The sequence below is a fragment of the Manacus vitellinus genome, unplaced genomic scaffold, assembly GCF_001715985.3.
Source record: "Manacus vitellinus isolate BGI_N305 unplaced genomic scaffold, ASM171598v3 scaffold_14_pilon, whole genome shotgun sequence".
Taxonomy (NCBI): domain Eukaryota; kingdom Metazoa; phylum Chordata; class Aves; order Passeriformes; family Pipridae; genus Manacus; species Manacus vitellinus.
The window spans coordinates 10031318-10056134 of NW_021939063.1; the positions used below are offsets into that span (position 1 = coordinate 10031318).

General features: G+C 43.4%; 2 protein-coding genes across 7 annotated transcripts in view; one reads left to right on the plus strand and one right to left on the minus strand.

The window, feature by feature from the left end:
- The window catches only part of GRIP2 (glutamate receptor interacting protein 2), a 123998-nt gene extending 114754 nt beyond the window's left edge, over window positions 1-9244 (plus strand). For 3 of the 4 annotated variants that reach the window (XM_018068443.3, XM_018068442.3, XM_008925278.4), the window contains exons 22-24: window positions 2550-2786; window positions 4512-4658; window positions 7105-9244. In XM_018068443.3, the coding sequence (XP_017923932.1) occupies window positions 2550-2786; window positions 4512-4658; window positions 7105-7302 (582 nt within the window). In that variant the 3' untranslated portion in view covers window positions 7303-9244. Of the gene's footprint in view, window positions 1-2549; window positions 2787-4511; window positions 6319-7104 lie in introns of all 4 variants that reach the window. The other variant, XR_001920122.3, reaches the window with a different exon arrangement.
- Window positions 9245-11399: 2155 nt separating this feature from the next.
- SLC6A6 (solute carrier family 6 member 6) overlaps window positions 11400-24817 on the minus strand; it is a 57017-nt gene continuing 43599 nt past the window's right edge. For all 3 annotated transcript variants that reach the window (XM_018068447.2, XM_018068446.2, XM_018068448.2), the window contains 6 exons: window positions 23000-23137; window positions 21835-21937; window positions 20837-20937; window positions 19986-20156; window positions 18391-18527; window positions 11400-14678 (listed from right to left, as the gene is read on the minus strand). In XM_018068447.2, the coding sequence (XP_017923936.1) occupies window positions 14654-14678; window positions 18391-18527; window positions 19986-20156; window positions 20837-20937; window positions 21835-21937; window positions 23000-23137 (675 nt within the window). In that variant the 3' untranslated portion in view covers window positions 11400-14653. The remainder of the gene's footprint in view (window positions 14679-18390; window positions 18528-19985; window positions 20157-20836; window positions 20938-21834; window positions 21938-22999; window positions 23138-24817) is intronic.

Below are 24817 nucleotides of genomic sequence, written 5' to 3' on the forward strand. Positions count from 1 at the left end.
ACTGGTTTTATGCACAGTTGCATATTGCTGAGACTTCAGTGAAAAAAAGGCAATTTCTGACTAATTGAAGGTCGAAAAGGAAAGTCCTGTTTTGGCCTGTATGGTGACAAGGGACTTACTAATTGTCCTTTCCTCCTTGATCCTTAGCAACTGTAAGTGGATGAGGAAATCTCAATTAAATTTATTGTGCTGAAGCATGAAATGCTGTTTTTATTATCGTAGACACTTAAGAAAATGCTGACTTAAAAAGAAAGCAAATCACACAAAATCCCAAATCCCCAGCCTCCCCAAACTATAACTTTTCCCCTTGATCACTTATTTCCTGGACCTGAATGTATTTAGAAATGAGTTTAGGCAACCACTAACAAATTTTCTGAACAGTTATTGACTGCTTAAGAGGAAGTACTCCTTTCTGTGATGCAAAAGAAGGGATTTTGTGGACTCCCTTTCCTTTTCCAGGCATCTGTGATGCAGTTAGCTGTTTTAAGGCTTTGGAGCTTTGACAGTTATAGCAATGCTTTTAAACATATAAAGGAATTTTACTGAAAGCTGAGCACCTCCAGGGTTTTGGTGTATTTAGCACATTTCTAGAGTATTTTGAAAGTTCTGGGGACAGAAGGGAAGTGCTGTGTTTTTAGTGGAAGTCTGATGGGTTCTACTCCCCTTTTATCAAATCCAAATTGCCACTGATCCATTTCTCCCTTTCCATGTGCCCAACCTTCCCAAGGCATGCTGTGGGATGTGCAGTGCTCATTGGGGTTTTTACTGTATTGCAGGTTTCTCAGCCCCAGCTCTCACCCTCCTGTGATTTTAGACAGTCACAGATTTGATTTTATTTCATTCTTTTTTTTAAATTTTATTTTATTTTGACCCTTCATGCTTCACATTTGAAAAGAAAAAAAGAGTCCTGCAAGGTGACCCAAGGTAGCCTGGAAACAGGTTCACACATAGTAGCAATCCACTTCCAGAGTATGGGTATGGGTAGAAACAGGCTTTTTCTGGTATGTCTAGTGGAGCGTGTGTCCCTGCTTTGCTTTGAGGGCAGCCAAGACATGGGAAAAACAATGTGGGGCAGCCAAGCCTGGAGAAATTTGAAATTGCCCTTTCTGCTGCTTGCATTAAACCTAAAGCACCTGGGACATTGCTTATGATGCTGCAGAAAGGATTTAAGTACCTCGAAGATAGAGAAGGAGTCAAACGCTGTTGGGTGCTGGTTGGTTACGGTATTTGCAGCGATGAGGGAGGGCAGCAACACAGCATGCACAGACCTTTCTGCTCTCCCTGGCTCTGCAATGCTGGTGCTGGTACAGCACAGCACAACACCCTGGGAGTGTTGAGGCTGCCTGAGGTCAGTGAACAAACGTACCCAACGTACAGTTGGCTGTACTGCTGTTTGTTAATCTGCCTTTCAAGTGTGTGGTAAGTCAGTGTCCTTCCAGCACATAACAGGTGTTTGAGTTTTGCCCAAACCTGAAAAGTGCAAAGCTGAAAGATTTTCTGTGTTTTATCCATCCCATTTTGGGATAACGTGGGTAGTGCTGGCATTTTCCTACTGCCACCATAAGTCACTTTATTCGCTTTTGCTCCAGCTTGAAGCAAAGAGCTGGAGGGTCTTGATTAGAGACTCAGTTGTGTGATATTTCCCCTGTGCACAGGAGAAATTGCTCTTTGACTTGCCATGGTCAGTGTTGGAGAATTTTGCTATCTGCTCCCTACCTTTCATTTCCTTTCTTCTACCTTTTGACATTTAATGGGACTGCAGACCCTTGAAGACTGAACTTTGAAATTACAGTTTTCATTACGCTGTTTAAATGGACTCTGTGACCTGGAGCCAGCTGAGGTTCCACAGACTGGATTCTTGACTCCTTCGTTAGCTTTGATCAATGTAATCTCATTAGTGAAAAGCATTGCCAAATGGAATCGAAGCTACTTAGGGGCATCTTTTAATGGATTCTATCAAGGATGACCAAGCTTAAATACTACTTAATTTCATATTTTTAACTCAGTTTTGCTCAGTGACAGCTCCCATTTACTGACAGATAAAATCCTCATTTCTCTGCTGAATTGGCCTCAGTGGAGTCCGAGGTATTGACTTCCCTGGGCCATTGCCAGCACTGTGTGATACTGGTGGGGACCTACAGCCTGCAGGGGTAGACTGGAGAGCCAGGCAGACTGTGGTTCCTCTGGGAACTCCCTGAGACTGGGATATTCATCCTTCTTGACTGTCGAGATGGTTCCTGCACAATATGAGGCCCGTCTGGTCCTGTTCATTAAAAAATAATGAGATGCTTCACAAGTGCTTCCTTCTGAGACAAAGCTCCCTGTTGGGGTGGGGATGGAGAGCACAGAGTGGGTCAGCCATAGACCTGGAAGCAGGCTCGTGAGGTCTGGGAATGGCTCTTACAGCTAATAGGAAGAGATTTTTGGTAGTTATTTTCTGATTAATGAGAGCAATGGTACCGCGCTGTTGTTGTCTGTGCCGCTTTAGTTGCCGCGTGGTCCCTCCTGCTGCTGGCTCAGCAGAGTGGCATGATGCCCTCTCCCTACAGGCATCCATCATGACAGGGAGTGTGCACAACCTGGGCTTGGAGGGCAGCAAGCTGCTCCTGGACTCTGTCAACCCATCGGTAATGAGCCCATTGAGGAAGGCGAACTCCAGCTGTAGCGACGGACAGACTGAGGGCAGCAGCTCCCCTGCCAAGAAGAACGAGAGGAACCTGGACATGAAGAAGATCGAGAAGGAGATGCAGGAAATCATGTCCCCGACTCCCCTTGAGTTTCACAAGGTTTGTGTTGCCAGGGGTCAGTCTAGCTCTAGCACTGCAGTACCTTGATGGTTAAGGCTGTAGAAGCTTTACAACCCTGTAAAAAATCTTCTCTGTTCAGAGGGATCCCCAGAAAATGTTCCTTGTTAAAGCTGGCCCTCACCAAGGTCAGAGCAAAGGTTTTCAGAGGGTCAGATTAAGATGAAAGGGACTCTTCAGAAGAGTAACAGGATTTAGCTGCCATCATTCAACAGGGTTCAAACCTGTGCTTTGCTGTTTCTCTTAATATATAAGATTTCCAGATCCTTGTGTTCTGGAATTCATTAATTGGTACTACAGATAAAAATGAAAGAGCTCAAAGTGTGTCCCTGTGGAGATACATCAGCCCTTTTCCTGAGGCACACTCCATTCAGTGGGCCACTTCCCATATAAAAAATAACTTATTTTCCCTCCCCTTCCACTCCACCTCCAGTGTTTCCTGTAGGGGTGACAGTGGTAGGACTTCAATGGATACTGGTTTGAATTCAGCATCCGGATGAATGTAGCCAATTTAAGCATGGTGTAAGGCAGCAGTAATTAGAAGAGGTAATTAACTGTTGAACCTGCTGATGCAGAATGCAAGCAGGGAAGGGAGCTGGAGAGTTTTCAAGAATTTGATTGTCTTTTTCTTTCCTAGTGTGACTTTAGAATAAAACCTGCAGTTATGGTAGATGGAAAAAACAACCTTTTCATGTTTGATCTGCTTTTGCCCTTCAGGGCATGGCAAATGTCTATTTAAATAAAATTCCTTCGTACCTGAAGGAGGAGAGCTGTGTAACTAGGCATGTTATAGGGTGACTCTTCATTCTGCTGGAGCATCTGGTGTTGGCTGTTCGGAAACGAGGTTGAGGCCAGGTGGGCTGCTCCTGTGTGTCATCCTGAGCATTGTCCTTCCCAAGGACTGCACATCCATGAGGCTTACCCAACCAAGAGCACAGTTATGGAGTTAGAGCCACAGTAGAGATGCACTCCCAGTTAATGAGAGACAAAGGGAGATTTTGGTAGTGTTGGAGAATCAGTTGTCCCTGGTTCCCAGTGTTACCTCATGGCAAGGCACAGTTCAAGCAGTGCTCTCCTCCTCTAGACAAGACCAAAGTGTGATGTGCTCAAGGGAAGGGTGATGAGATTACGCATTTCTTGTCCTCAGTACGTCAGCACTTATTGATATGAGTTTTCTGAAAAGAACTTGTGAATAATATGCAGAATTTTAGATGCTCCTGCTGAGTGATGTATTAAAAATGAGCTGCTTTCACATTTCACTCACTACATTGAAATTTCCCTGAGAACATGTTAATTTTTCATGTGGTGGTCTGGCACACACAGAGGGTACATGGTGTAACCTGGCCAGGGAAGGAGATGCTCCATTAATAACACTTGTTTGTTGCTCTTTGGGTGAAACAGCAGATGTCTGTATTACCCTGCTTGTGTTTCCTTCCACAACCAAGGGTGAGGGACTGTCGTGGGGTTGGTTTTATGCCAGTCACCAAAGCAATTTGCCATGTGATCTACCCGAGGTGATGGTGTCAGGCAAATAAGGCTCAATCTGTGTTAACTGCACAGGCTAAGAAAAATCTGCCCAGGAGACACAGAGCAGAATTTCTGTAGGTCTGCATGCATTACCTGTTCTACTGCCAACCTGCCAACCCTGCACATCACCTCCTTACTCTGCTGCATTAAAACATGCTTTGTCTGTTTCTGCCTCTCCAGATGACACTCCACAAAGACCCGGAGAGGGAAGATTTCGGATTCAGTTTGTCAGATGGCCTGCTAGAAAAAGGTGTCTATGTAAATATGGTCCGTCCGGATGGGCCAGCAGATCAGTGTGGCCTCAAGCCATATGACAGAGTGCTTCAGGTAATAAATGCAAAATGCAGTTCTGGAGACTGGGACGGAGTGAATGAGTGGCTGAGAGGAAGAGAGAAGTGAGACCCATCCATGACAGCACTAACTTTAATGAAAGGTAATAGTTAGCCAACTAGGTGAGCTCTTAGCCACCAAGCACTCAATGAGACCTGTGTTTTATAATAAGAAATCACTAGGTAGTACCTTCAGGTGGTACCCCAGGCAGTACTCCTATCCAGGACACAGTCTGTCCCAGCACTGCCCTTTTTGAGCTTGGACTGCTCAAAACAAGCAAAAAACTGTGTTGCTTCCTCTCCTCACCCGGAATCCTTTTCCTGGTTTTTAGATGAACCAGATCATGTTGACTGATACATGTTCCTGTGAAGCCCCTTGCAGAGTTAGGTAATATTCATGAAGTTCTGTGCATGCCTTTGACAACTAAAGAGTTTTCTAGGAAACATATCCTTCAAGCAAAGTGTTTTATATGGATATTTTTCTTTGAAAGAGACTTGATCTGAAGTAGGTGATGCAGAAACAGAATAAACACTGGCCAAAAGCACAGTCTGTGATGTGTGTCCTGGACATATCAGACTACCAGAGGGACAGAAAGAGCGTGGTGAGTTTTGGAGATTGGAGAGGAGCTTTATATGGATGAAAACCAACTATTTTAGCTTTGGGGCAACTCAGCAACTGAAGGAAGTGCAACCTCAATGGAAAAATTGCCACCATTTGGAAATGTAGATATTGTGACCATATTTGGAAACACTCAGAAAGATGTTTAGTTTTACTGATTTCTAGGCGGGGGTTCTTAGCAGTCGGAGTAGAGCCAGTATATTATGTACATCAGGTAACTGGAGGACTGGCAGCACTGTGGGGAACCTTGTTTAAGCTTGTTATGGTCTCTAGCCAGTTGGCTGCTATACAATTACTCCTTCTCAGCTTCAAATAAAACATGGTGCAAGAATGAACAAGAAGCTAATTAGGCTCTGGGCTGCCTTTCTGTTCCATGTTGGATGTGATGCTTTTTTGCGAGTGCCAAGGGCTCTGGGAGGTGTGCCCAAAATCCTAAACAGAACGGCATGGAAACTTTCGACACCCTTCTCGCACATGCTGTGCCGCACAGCTCACACCTACGAGCAGATGAGGTGATTGCCGTGGCGCTGACGTGTGGAGCTGTGAGTGAGGGATTGCAGACCCGGTACAGGCGGCTCCCCTCCAGAAGTACAGAGGTGCATTGCTGAGGATGCTTCACAGTGCTGCTGATCGTGGGCACGGTGATGTGCCTGAAGGCCAGCGGGACACCTTGTCACTGCTGTCACACACCCTCTGCCGCTCGGCTGGATGGATTAACCGGAGCGTGGCATTGTAGTAACGGCACTTCTGCACTGGGACTGCCTGGCTGGCATAGAGCAAGGGCAGAGCAAGCTCATCGTTTATCTCTCCTTGTCCATGAGTTGGCTAGAAATTGTCCCTTGTTACTACACTGTAAGGGGTAGTATTGGGGTCAAATGTGTGGACACAGAAGGACACCACTACCATCAGAGAGCCCAGCTATGTGGGCATGCATTAATTCTGGGAAAGGGTTTGGAATGGAAGGGTTGTATGGACTCATCAAGCCCTTATCCAGAGAAGGAAGCAACACCTGGCCCAAGGGGTTATGTTCACTCCAAAGGTGGGTGGGAAATCCCTTTCCCCCTTCTCTGCTTCCCTTCCCCTGCTGTTTGCCAGCCTGCTCCATCCCAGAGCTCTCGTACCACCAAGCCCAGGTGTTCTGTGAGCTGTAGGCAAGAGAGCAGGGGTGGTTTCTGCAGATGACCCAGCCCAGAACTGTACTTGAAGGCCTGCAAGAGCCAGCAGTACCTGCTTTCACCGTTGAATCCTATGGGGAGAATTTGCAGCTGCCTCTTGAGCCCACATGAAACGCATCCAGATTCCTGTGAAATGAAGAATGTAAATGGGGAGAGGAAAAGCAGAAACTCTTCGGTATAGTCTCAGTTTATTGCTGGTTGAGCTAGCAAATGGTTGCCAGAAGCCTCATGGCTTTATTTGTTTTCTAGGTGCTGAATACTCAGCACCACAAATTTAGGGCCAGTAAAAGCCATGATGGCAAAAATAAGCATGGAAAATGGCAACCTTTTTTCTACAGGCTTGAACTGGAGAACTGGTTTTGAGCCCTACAGTGTTTAATACTTGTACTACTGCCCCAGGCACTGGGGTTCAGGGGTCGTGTCTGATCCAGACTTTTTATCCCCCTTCCTCTGCATCATTCCTCAGCTAAGCAAGGATGCTCAGTCTGAAGGGGTACCTCCGCTCTGCTCCATTCTGAACCTGGAATCGGGGACCCCCAAGCGCTGTGTGTTTTCCCGGGTGTGGGTTTAGCACTAATCTTTACATTTTCTGACTAACAAACGTGATCTTTCTCTTGTTCCTCCCCATGGCACATCCTAAATCCCCGCAGGTAAATCGCATCCGAACAAGAGACTTTGACTGCTGTCTGGCCGTTCCCTTGATTTCGGAGGCTGGAGATAAGCTGGACCTGGTGATTAGCCGAAACCCCTTGGCACTGGCTGCCAACGCTCCCTCGGAGGGGAACAGAGAGCTGCCGGTGCAGGTGTCCCTCGGAGCCGAGGTCAAGGCGAGTGTCCAGACGCTCTGAGCAGTGGGAGCAGAGCAGACGATGCCCAGGGCCTCTGCTGAGCCATTGTGGTATTTGGGGTGTTTCTCCTGTTTTTTGCACTGGTATTTGTAAATGCTGTGTGTACCATAACCTGCAAGTGGGGAGGTGGGTCTTCAGTGAGCCTGTGGACCGCCAAATATTGCTGGGAAGGTCAGAGCTGGATGTGCATCTGGGGGCTGTGGCAGCGATGGCAATGGGACGAGCTGCCGACGGGAGGAAGGAGCATCCACAGCCATCTCCCATGGCAGATCATCCCCCTGTGCCCCGGCCATTGCGTGTGCAGGGTCCTGCCTCTGACATCCTCCTCGCCCTGAAGGCCTTGGCCATCCTATAAACACACATGGTGCTATTATGTTCCTTGTTTGCTCACTTAATTGCATACAGCAGGACTGAAATGCCTTTCCTTTTATGTTGTGCCCATCTCCATCCTTCCAACACTCCTGACAAACCAAGTCCTGCAGCCCCTTGCACTCCCGGTGCAGGGCAGTGGAGAGCGCTGGCTAAAAGACATTTCAAAATGTGCTGGAGAGTGGCTAGATTCAATTCTTGTTCAAAAATTGGTATTTGCAGCTGCCTCCTGACAGCCCTGTCCACACTCCCCCAGGCCTGGCTCGCCCCACTGTGGGATGAGGCACTTTGTCTTGGCATGGATTCCCATGAACAATGCGGTCACCTGTACTGCAGTACTTAATACAGACTAGAGGCTGTACCCAAGGGTAAAAGCCTTGAGTACCTGCTCAAATCCCCAGCCACATTGTTTGTCTGAGCTTTATGGAGATCTCTTGCTTGCAAACCTGGCCTGTGCCTGCAAGTAAATAGCAGAATAGCGAAATTCCCAGAGCTGCCCCTGATGTTTTGAATTAATGAAACCTTGTTGTCTCCCATCAGGCAGTGGCATGACAAGCCCTTTGTTAGGTGGAGGTTGTGTCCCTGTGTCCCATGGGAGCTGGGCAGTGTGTGTTTGCCTGTTGCTGGCCTCATGTAGCTTTGCAAGTGTGATGCTCCCCTCCCTCCCCAGAGCCCCGCCTGGAAGAGGGGCTGTGATGTTTGCATTGGTGCCCTCATCTGCCTGCCATGTTCCACCTATTAGCACTTTATGATGATGTTTGTGTCCTGGTGGTGGCGTGATCCTGGCATCGCTTTCCCCGGGAAGGCTGGGGCACAGTGGAGTGGAGGAGCCTGTCAGTCGGACACTGCAGCCCCGAGCCCACTGCGCCCGTTCCCTGATCACCCTTTTGGCTCCTCCATCCCCACCTCAAGGGGTGCCCATAGGTTGTTGGGTGGGTGTACAGCACATGTGTGTCGCTTTGCTGAGCCAGGACTTCTCCCCCCACTGTCTGTCCCTGACATCCCTCTGTGATAGCACAACGTATCAGGGTGTTTCTTCCAGACACGTGCCCGGCCCCATCCAGCTATTTGTCGTCGTAGCCATTTTCTCTTTGAGTATGCAATATCCCATACCATTGCTGCCACACCTAGATAATGTGCCATAATTGATACTGTGGAGCATTGACAGTGCAGCCGAAAGTGTTTTTATATGCAATATTCTGAGCAGTGGAAGCTCACAGGGGCTTCTCATAGGTTTTTAATGAAGACTTTTATTAAAGGCTTTAAAAAAAAAAAAAAAGGAGGAAGAAAAACTTGGTCCTTGTATCCCTTCCTATGCATTTTGAATGATATGAAGATGAAATGCATTACTTAAATGTGTATTTTTATCCATATATTAGAGTGTATTCCTTGTAAAGTATTTTTATATGCTAATTTTCTTATGTATCTATGAAAGCACAATATTTAAAAGTACAGCATTTCAAAGAATATTTTAGTCCTGTTTTGGACCTATTTGTAAATCTCTGTATTTAAATGGGATTGCAATGACTTTGACTTTTTTTTTTTTTAATTAAATAAAAGCAAATGAAATGCATTTGTTTTGGTTCGTGTCTCTTTCTGCTGTAGGACAATAGTGAGGCAACACTCTGCTTCCCAACAGCATTTTAACTTGCCAGAGGACCCCCACTTATGAGAGACCTTGAAGGACAAGGGGAGGACATGCAGAGGGTTTTTCTGGGAGGCCACTGTTTGTAGGGCTATCAGCGTAGGGCTGGGGTTGTCCCATGTCACCACACAGCTATGGGACTTGGGTTGCTTCCCTCCCTGTGCACATGGAGGCAATTTTGCTGTAGCTGGTAGCAGTAAGAGCTGGAGATGCACATGCACGTGCTTACAGCACTGCTTTGCAGCTTTTCCACACTGGAAATATTGTTGGGTTGAAGCTGAGCTACTTCATGACAAAACACTGATGCAGCAAAGCACATGGTTGCTGTGATGTGGTGGTGTTTGCAAAGCTGTGGTAATCTTTGGGGATGGGTTAGAAAACTGCTAGAGGACAATGTGCTGGCAGGAGATGTCCCATCTGATGCTCAGCACCCTGCAGCTCCAGTGGGGTGCCTTGGGGAGCTGTACTGTGGTAGTCAAATTACGCCACCCCTGAAACTAGACATCCAAAGAGATGACTAGGGCATGGTGCTAATAACACCAAAGTCATGGGTTTGATCCCTGCATGGGCCATTCATTTAAGAACTGGACTCTATGATCCTTGTGGGTCCCTTCCAACTCAGAATATTCTGTGATTTTGTGACTGCCATGAATCCAGAACATAGTTACTTGTGTCCCTATGTTGAGAATTTCTTTCCTATGCTATTGCAAAGGGGTTTGGGGTGCCCCTGTGCTCCCAGTGTGGGCAGTACAGGCTGGAATACTCCCTGGATAAGGCCATAGGGAATCTCTGCTCACTGGCAAGGAAAGGGTGAGCTGGGTTTGGCAACCCTTCATGGCCAAGTGGGTAATGCAGGAATTTTCGGAGACTGAGCAGGGTACGGAAATGCTCCTGGTTAGACCTGGGGAATCATTGCCACGTAAACAAGCCTTATCTGACAGATTATCTGCCATCTCTGGCTGCCCTCCTGGGGCAAAGACTTCAGAACAAGGCCCTTCACACATTTGGCACCAGGGCCTGGCCAACCAAGGCACTGGAGCGATGTCAGGTTGAACCAGTGCCCGTGCAACGTGACCCACAGGGTTTTGGTGTGTACCCGGTAAAAGGTTAACACGGTGCTGCTCCCCTGCTATGTGCCTTGGTGGGCAACATCTCCTCCTGCTGATGTCACCTTTTATCCCGTGGACCTCAGCTGATGGAAGCAGCTGCAGCCTTGGGCAGGTGACGGCTGCCCATGGCAGGTAGTTGAAACCCTTCAGGAGCACCTCGTGGCACTCAGTGGCTTTTTTTAGTTCCTTGTTTATTTATTTTAACCTGAGGCACATTGCAGTTGCTGTCTGTGCTGCTATCAGGCTGCTCAGCCCAGGCATTGCAGGTGGTGCCAATGAGAGGAGAAATCCCTGACAAAGTCTTCAATCACACCCAGCAAAATAACCAACCAAGCCAAAAATCACTAACTAAAGACAGGTGTGGGGCTGATCATGGGCATGGGGTGCTGGAGGCTCAGCAGGGATATTCAAATGCTTTGCTTTTCACAAATAGTAACCACCTACATGTTGGGGTTTTTTTCTTTCCCTACCTCAAATCAGGACTTAAGGAATGGCCTGTCCGGTTTAACCTCCATCTGTTTGACTGAAGAGGTCATCAGCGAGCTTGAAATCAGCAGTCCCATACACCAGGAAAGTAAATGTTAGGTTTTTTTTTTCTTCCTATTGTGCTTTCCTGATGTATTTGAACCCTTGTGGTAGTGGTGTCATGCATGGGCTGGGCACTGGTTGGTTAGAGGTGAGAAATGGCTTTTGCATCACTTGTTTTTCTTGGCTTTGTTTTTTACCTCTTTGATGTTCTTTGTTGTGGGTTCTTATAACCCTTTTTTTTTAAATTATTAACCTGTCCGTATCCCAACCCACGAATTTTTGCACTTTTACCCTTCTGATTCTCTCCCCATCCCCACTGGCTGAGGGAATGAGTGGCTGCGTGGGGCTGAGCTGCCAAAAACAAACCAACCACCCCAAAACAAGTAATAAGTTTAAATGAAGAACTGAGCTACTCAAACACCAAAAAAACCATCCAAGAGCATGGCTGGTTTATAAAGGAAAATTTTATTTTCAGTTATAAGGTGATTACAAACTCATCTAAAAAAGCAAAGATGACTTAAAAATATCCATATACATTTTATTTATCTAAAAAGCAAAACAGAAACTGCAAAATACAAACATTTACCATATACACAAAGGTTAGAGGGTTTTAGGATTAAATTACACTCCAGGATTTTTTTTTTTTTCAAATACAAATATTCCATTTTGGAACACACAAAAAATGTTGTAAAATGTTTTAAAAATATTTTTAACGTTTTTTTTTTTAAAAAAAGTTCAGATGACATTTTTAAGGAGGCTATTGTTGTCCTTACCTCCTTGCTGTATGTGCTACTCATCACATTACTGTAGTCACAGTTGCTAGGAGTTTAAATAACAAAAAAAAAAACACCACTTTTTTTTAGCCAAATACATCAAACAAGATGGACCACCTCTTACAATGTGAAGTCCCTGGCAACATTATCAGGTAACAATCACAACATTACACTGGAGAAAAACAACATCCTATTGAACAACAAGCACTTCAGAACAGTACTGGGATGCTGTGATGCTGAGAGACTGGTGCTGGCTTCCAGGACAGGAGCAGGTGACAAACTAACTCAACTTGCCCCCTCAGGATTTTTTTTTTATCAGCCTCTCAACATAATTTTGCCACTGTTTTTTTATTTTTTCCTTTATATATTGAAAAAAAATTTCAAATCTTTTTAACATCTCAACTGCAGAAGCAGGCAGAGTTAGAAACAGCGTGTATCGTGCTCACAGGGACTCTGATACAGGGCTGAAGCCTCCCCCCACATATGCACACACACAGAGCACCTGCACAGCTCCTTAGCAGAAATCAAGTTTCACTTTTTTTTTTTTTTTTTAGATTTTTCCCCATTATTTCTTCTGATTTCTCAAGTCAGGCCACATTTTCCCTGTGCTGCCAATGGGAAAGTGAGCAGCACCATCCCGCTGTGCACTGCAGCGCCACGGGGAACAAGCCTGCAAAAACTTGCCCCTTTCCACATGCTCTTTAATTTACTTTACTCCTAAAGCTTGAGGTAATTAAATTCTGACACTTTTACTGATTATTTCAAATTAAGACACAACAGCTGTGTCTGCTCTGACATTCAACAGTCCAGCAATACCAGCGGGGTCAGGCTCTTTTCCAGTCACAAACCCTGTCACTAAAGTTTTCCACCTTTGATGGGGATGAGTGGGGTGCTTTGTTTTCTTAATGGTTTCAAACAGCAAAATTTTGAGCCTGCCTCTTTTTTTTGGTGAAATGGTGTCTGAAGCTACTTCTGCTCCTGTTTTAGGACATGGGTAAATTGAAATCACCAATTCCCACTGACAATTGGAAAAAAAAACCCACACAAAAATGTGACTTTTTCTATTTATTTTTTTAATAGAAACAAACAAATTGAGATTTTTCTTTTTTTAACAAAGAAGCATTGTCCATATAAACATTTATTTTTTGCTGGCAGAAAAAAGCCACAATCCAGTGGAGGGTGCAGGGCTGGAGAGGGCAGTTTTCCAGCAGTGGCTGGTGCTGGTTATACTCAAGTCTTTCTTGAGCAATCTTTCCCATAGACTCAAATTGACCATTAATACCATACTAAAATTTTTGTGACCAAAATAGGGAGCTCAGGGAGCCTCTTTTGCATTAGTTCATGGGTTTCTTAAGTGTCAAGTGTCACTGAATCGACTGAATACTTTGTTTCTTAAGCTTACCTTTGATTATAAGAAATAAAACAAGCTACCAGGGTCTGACAGTTCCTGACCTTTGCTCATGCAAATATACAAATACACAACTACATGTCAATCCTAACCACAAGGCTTTGGATGCTGATTTTGGAGAAAACAAGTCCAAGGCAGCTGCTTGAACCCACACCACACCCAACCTACTATGCCAGGAGCCATGTAATGCCTACAAGGAGCCAGAAGAGCTTTCAAGTCCAACCTTAAGGCTTCCTTGGAGGGGCCATGGTCCAGGATTTTGTCATTACTTTCCTTCTTCCACCACCCTCGTTTAGGAGAGACCATTTGGACATGCTGGTAGGTTGGCTCGTTACAGGCAAGTGGTGCCTAAACCTCCTCAATCCTCATCCTGAACAGCTTGGCAAGACTTACACACATGATTTGCAGCCTAGGAATAGAAGCAATGTCCCCACTGTGTGCGTGCATATGAGGGTGGAAGATTTCATCTACTAGTCTACTTAAACACAGATTTATTTTTATTCTTTTTACTGAAAGTGAGCAACTTCCATTGAACTTCCTTGGAAATGATGTCAGGGTCATCTTTCTTCCAAGTGTACTTGAGCTGCTGAACTAACTTTTCCACTCCATTCAATGCACAGCTTATTTAACATTTTATATACATTATGCCTCCACGAGTGATCTTGCAGTGACCACAAGACGTGGAAGCTAATAATCAGTTATTCAAAAATGTTCAAATCCTTCTCCCATGGATGGAAGTTTGCCATTGATGCAAAAAGTGGGAGCTTTGAACCCAAGTGTGACAAGCACAACCTCAACGAAACTGTAAGTCTCCTTAGCAAATAAAAACAGACCAGGAGGAGACTTGGAAAAGATCTATCGAATGGAGATGTCCATGTGTCTTCAGATGTACTTGACTTATCTAACGCTGAGACAAAGAAGAGGAACCAGGAGCATCTGCAGCTGAGGAAGGAGGATGCACACAGGACTGAAAACAGCTGCAGAAGGTGCGGTCCTGACGGTGACATTAAAGGCTCTGCTGATGGTTGCTGGGTTGGTTTTTTGGGGTTTTTTTGGTGTTACAACAACTGTAAGGCTGCACTTTTTTTTTATTTTCCTCATTTCCTCCTCTCCCCAAGAATAGCAGCGAAAATCAGTTTTGCTGAGCTGTTCCAGCAGACTATTCCTAACTCCCCTCCAGCCCCTAATTCCAGGAGCTGTGGTGCTGCTGTAGGGTGACCACCAGCGCTGTTCTAGATGGCAAATACAGCTGACAGACTTTTGTATTTTCATTTACAACACAGGAAAAAATCCATTGTGGACCTACTGTCTCAAACTTTAAAAGAGGACTTTTCTAAGTGTGCGGATCTGTTTGGACCAGATGAAAAGGAAAGCTATGGATGAGAAGGAAAATTAGAATAATAACAACAACAACAACAATAAAACCCAGTTCTATTTATGAAATCATACTGTTTAAATACTGAGATACAGACTACTGGTAAAGTCCCTTACAATAGATGCTCATTCAGTGAGATCATCACTAGTGACAGGTGAACTGAAAAGGTCTGGAAAATTGGAAAAAATAAGAAACAGATCAGAAAATCTCATGGGGAAAATGTTCCCCTTTACATTTCTACTATTTCTTGATTACAGTTCAGCTCGAAATAAATACTGCTGAAATTCTGCTGTTTTCAAGCCCAGAAGAACCCATGAATACAAAGGTACATGAAATATGAAAAGGTGTGCGTTTTGTCTTGGTTTATTCTGGCTTTAATCTCAGGGAGCTGGTTCTAAAGATCTCACGCCAAAACTACACTAAGTTTTCCCTGGATCCAAACCAGTTCATCTATGACTAGTCATGATACTTTATAATATAGAGTTCCTCATTTACACAAAACAGGTAAAATAGGTCACAGGAGTTTAAACAAGTAAATATATGAAAAAAATCAGTTGTCTTTGCAGTCAAAATAGGTAGAAAACACAAACTTTTTTAAAAAAATTATTTTTTAATAAATTTGGCAGAGGATCATGTTGAAATGCAAATTTATCACCAAGAAAAGTTTAGAAACCTGATAAAATTGTTAGGAAAAACCCCCAAACTATAAAAATGCAAATGTTCTCACTGGAACTCAAACCTCAGATAAAACAAGAGGAATTAAGTATATATATATTTTTTTTTTTCAGGGAAGAGAGAGAGGAAAGAAAAACTGTTTTCCAGAAACAATAATTTCTTGGCTCTTGGTGAGTCCCAGACCTCCCTTGCAGTTGTGCTGAGGAGCACAGCAGGGCCAGAGAAGCTGACACAGAGAACACTTCAATGAGGTTGTTGCATATGTGCGAGACATTTTCACTTGGAACATGGAAGCGACTGATTTGAATGGCACAGTTTGTATCGAAATGGGGCTGGGTTCTAGTTCTCTAGTAGTTGTATATTTAAAGGTGTAGTATTAGCCCTCTGGTTCTTCACACAAACACACTCTTCCCAACATGGGAGATGTTTAAATACCCAGCTGACTTGCTGGAGATATCTTTGATGTAGCCAAACCATTTTTCCCCCTAACTAAAGCTTGTCTCACCTCTACAGCACAACAGTGATGTGCAAACTATATAATCTCAAACACAGTTGCATGACAATGTATATATATATATATATAATTATATATATATATATATATATATATATATATATATATAAAAAGAAATAAACATCAGTGTTTCGTCTGCGCTCACAAAAACCATTAATTTAGATCCCCCTAACCTGCTACTCCCTCTTCACCCGTGCCTGTTTGCTGCAGACACTAATTGTAACTCAAAAATGAGAGTCCAAGCTGAAGCCCACTAAGACAATTATCTTTGATTACACTTCCTTGCCTTTGATTGTTAAAGGCTATTAAAAAAAAAAAAAAAAGCTGTATGCATGTTTCTTTATTTTGGGCACATTTGATGACACCCTGTGGCTCTGAGAATTCCTCCTGTGACCTTCGATGGCTGTTGCCACTTGCTCAGGAAGTGTCATTAGATGTTTGCCATCTCCAGCTGTGGAAAAGTTTCATTTAGAGCTCTCATAATACAGCAACCAGAAAAAGAAAACAAAAGTAACTCTGCGGTGGCTGTTTTTGTTGCTGCCACTCAGCTATCTGATGTAAAAATATATACAAATTCCAACTAGAAAGATTTTGAAAGTTATAGATGCAGTCACTTTTTTCTTTCTTTAATAATTATTTTGGTCCATCTCTTAGTTTTAAATCACCCCTTTTCTCTTACAGGAAAACCAACAAGTTAACAAGTGTTTGTGCTGCTGTGGCCAGTTAGCCCATGGGACAAGAAAAAATAAAATAAAACTACTGTGTAGGAATGTTAAGAACTGGTTATGTTCCTGTTTAGATAAATTACGAACTCTGCCCTGACAGACTAAGCTGACAGCAGAATAAGCAGATACAAACTCTGCTTTTATCAAGCATTTCTTCTAAATACCTTTGGATAGCCTAACTGTGGTACATAAGAAAAAACTCTCTTCCTCTAATACAATGCCCACAAGAAAAGGCCAAGTTTCGCCAGAGAACTTGTTCCCAGCACAACCTGCTCAAGTTTTAAAAAAAAAGAAAAGGCTTTTGTCCATGTTTTGGACAGTCTTCAGGGATCCAATTCCCCATGGAAACATTCACCTGGACCACACGAAGTAGACTCCCCATTCCTACACTCTTTGTAGTGGTTTCTCTTCACTCCCCTGTCTCACCTGGAATGGTACCCAATTCCTACTATCAATATAAAATATTTCAGTGTTACATGTTCCCTTTAATTTAAATTCCAAAAAGCCCTGTTTCTTCAGCATAGAAGATCCATAAATATGTCTTCCATCCTCCTTCCCCCCTAAAACTCAACTCAAATCAAATCAAACCACGGTTTAACCCAATGATGAGCAAGGAGACCAGGGGCTCTAGGTCCACTACTGCTATTAAGTAACATGGGACAAGGGACAGAGTCCTCTTGTCTGTTCCTCCAACAGCAATGACTGACACCCCCCTGTCCCCCCAAAAATACATAGGTAAAGCAAATCCTGGTTACCAAACTTGGAAAAGCATTTTTGAGATACACGGATGAAAAGCACCTGTTTCCTGTGTGATATTATTATCATCATTACTATTATTATTGTGTATATTATGTATAATGTGTCTGTTATCAATACCGGTTCACCAGGTGAGTGGTTTTGTTTCTCCTGTCATAGATGACCTGGTTTGTGTTCACTCCTGAATGGTCAGAGTCCAGAAATTATTCTTTTATTTTTCTGCCCCAAACCAAAATCCAAACGAGGAAGTGAACACCTGAAGCACCCAGAGGGCAGGTGCTGCTTTTCCTCTCTCGGTTCCTTAGTGCTCATCCCACTGCCATGGGGGCAGGCTGCCATCCCAGTTTGCAGAATTCAAGTTTACACCAGTGTCACTGCATCAAAATATGCTTTTCTGGAAAACTCAGGAGCAAGTACTCAACCTCCCTGCCCATGCACAAACAGCAGGCATTTCACTCAGATAAAAAAAAAAATAATTCTAAAAAATAATAAAAAAACCCCTGAAAACCATGCCAAATCCTGCAAATGCCTTCCTCAAGTCCTCCTCCATCAGCGTGACAGGCTCCCAATGCCATCCTTGGGAGGGATGGCCACAAGGCTTTTCACACCCAGATTCTCTTGCAAACTCTCTGCTCCAGCTGTTTGGCCATACCCTTATTCAGGGACTGTGCTAAACAAAACCCGCTCCCTAAAGTGACCCTGATGCCTGTCATTTACCACAATTGAACCAGAGGGTGGAAATACTACACCTTTGAAAATTCTCTTGAAACAGCATTTTTTTTACAAATTGTATCTCTCAACAGAGCTCCTTTTGTGTGTTCTGTAGGTTACCCTGCTCCCAACCATACCAGCACCTAAAATTGCTTTCTGAGACTTGAATGTATTGCTGGTAAGACAATCAATTCAAGTGGTAAGGTGTATAATATTCAGAGATAAAGATATATATATTTAAAAAAACCCAATAATAGTAAATTCCTGTAATATGTCTAGTCTGATATGAAAGCTCTCCCTCTACAGAGAGACGTCTGCTGTGATTACCTTACAAAATATTAAAAAAAAAAAAAAAAACACACACAAAAAATAACTTTCTCTGTGAGAAATAAAAATAAATCCTAGTGCAAATATAAAGCTCTGTAAACCTGGTCCTATGAGAATCTATGGTTAGTAAACGGCAGTTAAAGCAGGTTTATCCTCTCACAGAGAGAGCTCACATCATGGTTTCCACAATGATATGAGTTGGCTTGATCAATCCGCCATTCGAAGTTCCATTGGGGCAGAAGGGGGTGCCACTCTCCGTTTCTTTGGACCACCGATTCACTTCCTTGGGGGCAGCCACCGCCTTTATCCTCTGAAAGAAAGAAGGAAAGCAGAGGTGAGACGACCAGCAGGCCTCTGAGTCTCCACGTGCAGGACGGAGGATGCGGCGACCCAAGGGCACTGCTGGAGCCGTGCGTGCACCCCACGGCTCTGCAAGGACACGGGGATCTGTGGAGCCCTGCCTTCAACTTCTGCTCAGCTGCAGAGCCTGACTTGACACAGGGAAGACAGACAGGAGAGGATATTCCTATGGATATGTTATCCAGCATCCTGCACACTGGGCTTTCAGTGCCGCTGCTGCTGCTCAAATGACGTGTGATCTCCTTCCTCATTTAGAAACAGCTCTGCCCCTCAGCCCAGCCTTCACTGCCAAGTGGCAACTTCTCTCCTACATCTCAGTTCACAAAGGAAGAACTAAATGGCATCTGACCAATGTTTACTCTTCTTTCCTTTCCTAACATAGTCTTTGAGCAGTGTTTTGGCTACTTTTACACTTGTCTCTCACGGTGACAATGGTGACAATGTAGGCAAGAAAATTAACACTTATGCCCTGGCCACAGCTGAAAAAGACCATTAACACTAGGATGAAAACAAATGCAAGTGTTTGTGCTCTGGGAAATGTTTGGTTTTGGCATTTTTTTTTATTCTATTATCTCTTTTTAAATAACCCAAAGTGTTCCACTTTCTCCTCCAAGAATACCCTGGGCTGCATTTAAGATCATCTCATTAGGCAAAAACAAAACTAATCTCAAAATTTAGAAGAGAATTGCTAAGTTGCACAGTCTCTAAAAACTTTAAACTGGAATAAAAGCAAATTAGGGGAACCTGCACTGAACTGCAAAGGGCAAGAGGCCACCTGCAAATCCAAACCCAAGGGAATCTGCACTGTTAAGTCTGAATCAGACTCAGTTTTCCAAAGATCAGGGCAATCTGGATCCAGTGTTTCAATTTGAAATAAAACAACGACAAATTAAAAAAGCTAAAAAGTGAAGTCCACTGGCAGGAGGCTTTGACTTCTATTTAGTCCCCCACAGGGAAGGCCACGCCTGAGAGCCACGCTATCCCCAGGTGTACCCAAATTTCCCTGAAATTCACTGAGCTTTTACACAACCAGGTTTGACCCAGGTCTCTCTCTCTCTTTCTCTTGCTTTCTCTGTGATTTTCAGCATGGTGCTTCCACGTCCCTGTGGGCTGGAGAAGAGAGACCTGATACTCAGAAACACCCCAGTCCTTGAGTGTTTGTCTGCACATGGAGGTAATAATTTGCCAAGCTGGCAACTGCACAAGTGGGACACGAGTAAAATCACTTGATGTTTGTCTGAGGACAGAAGGCTTTGTGTCTGTTCTGTTTTTACTGTTTGCTGAAAGGACAGGTGATCTTTAACAGTCCTACCTGGACAAGGTGGCAGTTTTCCAAACATTATTTTGTATAAAACACAGCAAGTTAAAGCTCCCTTTCTCCTCTACACAAACAACTGGTTGCTCTTACCTCAATGAGCGACCCATCTGACTGAATGATGCGGATGACCATCACCATAGGGATGCAGATCATGGAGGAAAGGGCAAGAACCCAGCCCAGGCCAATTGCCCAGTCTGGGTATGTGTAGACCTTGTTGTAGGTCAGTGGTTTGTACTTGGCCAAAGAAAAGATAAAGCACCCCTGTGGATGAGAAGGGAAAACAAAGTGAGGCTCAAATAATAACAAAAGTAGTGGGGCTCTGGTGCTACCACTGGCCCTGAGGAAGACAGACAGTGAAAGGCAGAGCTGATGGATATCCTATGTATTTTAAACCAATGTGGGAATTATTCTTCCATTTAAATAATTAAAAGAGCATCTGCATCTGCTTATAGCATCTGCTGCTTGAAACAGTGTTAAGAGATGGTGCTGAACAGCTGCAGTAGGCTGCCTGTTTTTATTCAGGGCTCAACTATTTGCTGTACATTGCAAGGAGATTACCAGGATGTTCTTCCCACCCAGTGAAATACTTCATGCTGAGATCTGCCTCAGACTGCTCAAGTCTTTCTGTTACAACAGCTCAGCAGTTCTGTGTCTGCTCTTTGGAAAGTGAGTTTTCTCTTCATGATCGTAGCATTTTGCCAATCCTAGTGCAAAAATACACTGAAATGTAACCAACTGCAATCTGCACAGGCACAGCAGAGAGCTGTCACGTTAGCTGCTGACGTCTGAGAACATAATGACTTAGAGGGGAATGTTCAAGCCTCCAGATTCTCTTCGCAAATTGGCCTCTGAATGCAACAGCTTTCTCTTGAAGAGTAGCAGTAAGAGGCAGCTCAGCACTGCCATGTGTAAAACTTGAAAGAGCACAGGTCAGTACTCACCACGCAAAGAACTGGTGTGATCACAATCCAGCTCCATTTCATCCAGGGACCAGGTCTGTATCCAATCATATCCTCAATGGCATCATAAATATTATCAGCGCCTGTAAGAATCGAACATATAAAAGCCCTCTAAGAACTGTAGGATTAAAGCTGCTTTCCTAGGCCTCAAAGGGGCATTTAAAGGGAAGATGAGGGTGTCAGATGTATTCTTCAAATGCTTCCCACAGCTGTGAAGTCCTACATGATTTTCTAGAGAAGCCAAGGGTTGAGGGACTCTCTCATCCCACCCCTCCTGTCACTACTCGGATGCAGGAGTGCCCCCTTCACACACCCTCTCCTCTCTCCAGACTCTCACTGGACTTGCCAGACAGATCACCTGGGAAGGAGATGACAGCAAACAGCACACCCTGCTTCCACAGGAGTCTGACTGGTGTGAAATTATGGCTTTGTTTGTTTTGCTTTTCTAAGGAGATGGAGCACATAAAGAATCAGAGAAATGACTAGTCCTGACCAGCAAACATCTGATCCCTCCCCAGCTCAGGCAGCTACAGAGGCTACTGTCAGACCTTGGTACTTGGCACTGCCTAAAAATAATGGGGCAGAATACACTCTTCTGTCAGCTCCCTTTTTGTACTTTCTGTTAAGTTGGCTTGGCCCTGTGGACGCTGCAGCCCTGAAAGGAAATTCTCTGAGAGACAAAGAGGAATTTTCATGGCTGGCCAAACTTTCAACTCTCACCTCTAAACTTAACACGTAAATGCTTAATTGTGCCTTTATTAATTAGCAATGGAAAAATACTAATTTTTTTGTGGAAAAACACTGGAGGTTGGCTTCATCCCAGATGCAAATTTGTCTCCAAGAGGTCAGGGCAAATTTATTTTAATGGCAAGTGTCTGTTGCTGGGAAGAAGATTCTGGGGTGGCTGATGATTAAATATTTGGCAAGCAAAATTGTCACTGACTCATCAAAAGGTATCAGAAGAAAGGAGTCTCACTTACCATAAACCCAGGCTACAGCAATACATTCAAAGAATGCAACCCACAAAAGGCATACACCACTAGCTGCATAGTAGTCAAAGAGTTGAAAAACATACATGCCACCCTGTAAAAGAGAGACACAACTGATTGGGATGCAACAGGAAAAACCCACATATTTCAGACCCAGCTCCCAGCAACATCTATCAACCTATCTCAATGACTGCTGTCTAACAAGAAGCAGTATCAAGCAAGTATGTAAGGTAAATATTTGGCATTGCCTTCCCCAGGGAATATGCATGTTTACTACAGGAAGAATTCCAAACAAGACAACGATAAACAAAATTAAACCACTTAGTATAATCTACTGACACACTTAAATCTTTCCTTCTCAAAAGCATTTTAGGATGGGCATTTAAAGAAACCAAAGATACAAAGAAATAATAGGTCGTCTCCTAATACTAACACCTCCAAAAGACTGAAAATGGAAGCCAGTTCATCAGGAGGGCTTTCATTTACTAATTGAGTGAAAGGACTTTTTTCATGAGAATAATTCATTTTCTGCTTTCTAACTCTCTCTTTATTTATACTGTGCTGCTAGACTCTTTGCTCTCACTACACTGAACTATATATACCTGCACTTCCACATCAAAACCCATGTTTGTTAGGCACCTCTGTTACAGGTGCTATTTTACCTCTCACATTTGTGCTCTTCCAGTTGTTTTTAAAATCTGGCTTGGATTTTATTTTGGAGATAAATATCACAACAGTGCAGGCACTGGAACATATTCCTGTCTAGTTTATACTAGAATAAACACAGTGGTATTTAATTAATTCAAATCTGTGTAACAAAGACAAAAATCTCTTTCCCTGCATACATTGGATAGATTCTTAATCTACTCTGCTGAAGGTTTCCAACATGTTTCATCATTTAGAGCTAGATGTTAATATTCGTGCTCATGTTGATTGGTACCTGAGATCAGATTGAATTTAATGAGATTTCATGTCTCTGTTCCTCTGACTAAAAAGCAGGTGTATATACAGCTCCCTTTCAAAATGCTTTCAGATCTAGGGATGAAAGATGCTCTGTAGATCTAAAAAGCACTGCTCCTCTGAGTGGTTAAATAGCTAAAACTGGCCTGAAAAATGGCTAGCAAAGAAGGCAATTTCCAGCACTGGTGGTACTTACCTCAGTCACCATAGTTAGTCCCAGAAGATAGCTAAGGAAACACACTATAGCGATGAAGATTTCCCGTCGGTAACCCTTCCTTAGGAAGGATGGGTGCAGATCAACTAATGACGTGATCTGTCCTTCAACTTCAACAAACTGAAGGGGGAAAACAGCAACAGAGAAATGTGACTTGAAGAATACCCACTGTACATTTCATCCAGGCTCCTACTTGAACAAACCCTCCTCAGCAACACCCCAACTGCACTCTGTGGCAAAATGCTGCTCTGGATAAATAAATCAGAAGCCATTCCTTTGTAACCCAGAGACTGAAGCGTGGGGGTAGTTTTCAGGCTGGAACAAGCTTTCAGAATTGCTGTTTATTTCCCAGCAGCCTTATAAGCTACCAAAGGGGCTTTGTAAATGCGAGCCACAAGGATAAAGGAGGTTAATTTGATGACAGGAAGGCACTTATGTGGCTTTCATGTTGTCACTGTTCCAGATGAATATAAGATGTATGCTAGAAAAGATGCAGAGAGAAAACACTTAAGAAAGTCCAAGCTAGAAGAGTACCTCCCAGCCTTTTTTTGATGCGCCAGAAAACCTCACAGACACTAGTTAGGTTAATTCCACAATTTGATATAATTCTACTCTTGGGTTTGTTAGTGAAAATCCAGCCAAGGAAAGGCAGACTTTGACGTGAAATAGCAGCTCTTCTTGGCTGAACGTGTCTTTTCTGGATCTGTGAGCAGAGTATCTCTGAGTGAGGCTCTGGTCACTTTTGCAAAAATAATGGAGCTGTTCATACAGTCCCCATAAAATGATTTGGCAAAGTATTTGCACATGTAAACCAAAAATGAAGTTCTGAGTAGATGAACTAAAAATCTTTATCTAGCTTCACAATATCTGTATTTGTACTTGTTTGCCTTTGGAAAACTATACATTTAAGATGTGTAACTTCAGTTAGCCAAATAACCCAAACTGGATTTAAATAAAAGTTTAAATTAATCAAAAAGCAGATGCATTTTGCCCATGGCAGAAAGCAACTACTGAATTTCCCCCAAATAAAACCAAAGACGGGATCTTTAAACTGATCCATACTTTCAATCTGGGAAGGCTGAAGAAACACAAAGCTCACTGAAGACACCTCTGCCTCTGTAGAAATGATCTTCACTTTAAGTAGATATATCTTCTTATAACTAATAACTTATCACATTATTATTAATAGATTAATCTATGACATAGATTATTTCAGGAAAAGCTGCCTTTTCCTGCCTGGTACCTCTATCACTCTTACAGTGCCCAAAAGAGCCCTTTAACAACTCTACCCTCTTTGATCACAAACTGAAGCTCTATTTTGGAAATACAGACTGTCCTGCAAACAGATTTTGTCCTACACCAGATTTTGTTGCCTCCTGTCTTGTTACTTTGACTTTTGTAAAACTAGTTTTCTTTTCTAATGTAACCCTTTCCTTTGGGCTGATTTGATCTAAAACTGCTCTGGCATTCCAGAAACCTGCTTGACTGCACTCCAAAAAACCAGAGGGGTGGAGGAGAGAAATTAAGCGCTCCAATTAGTTTTAATCATTCCACGCAGTGAGGAGCTTTTTAAAATTACTAGACAGCTTCCAATTTGCATAAGCATAGGGTTGCTGAACCACGGCATTGGGCACTTTCACATTTACTTTGGAGCGACAGAGTTCAAAGATTAAGCCATAAAGAGCAATTTAGGGCAAATGAAATATAAAAAAAATGTAAGAGATTAAGTACACGACAACCGGTAAAAATCCATTTACAGAGCTCTCCTCATATGAGAGAGCATTTAGGCTACATAAACAT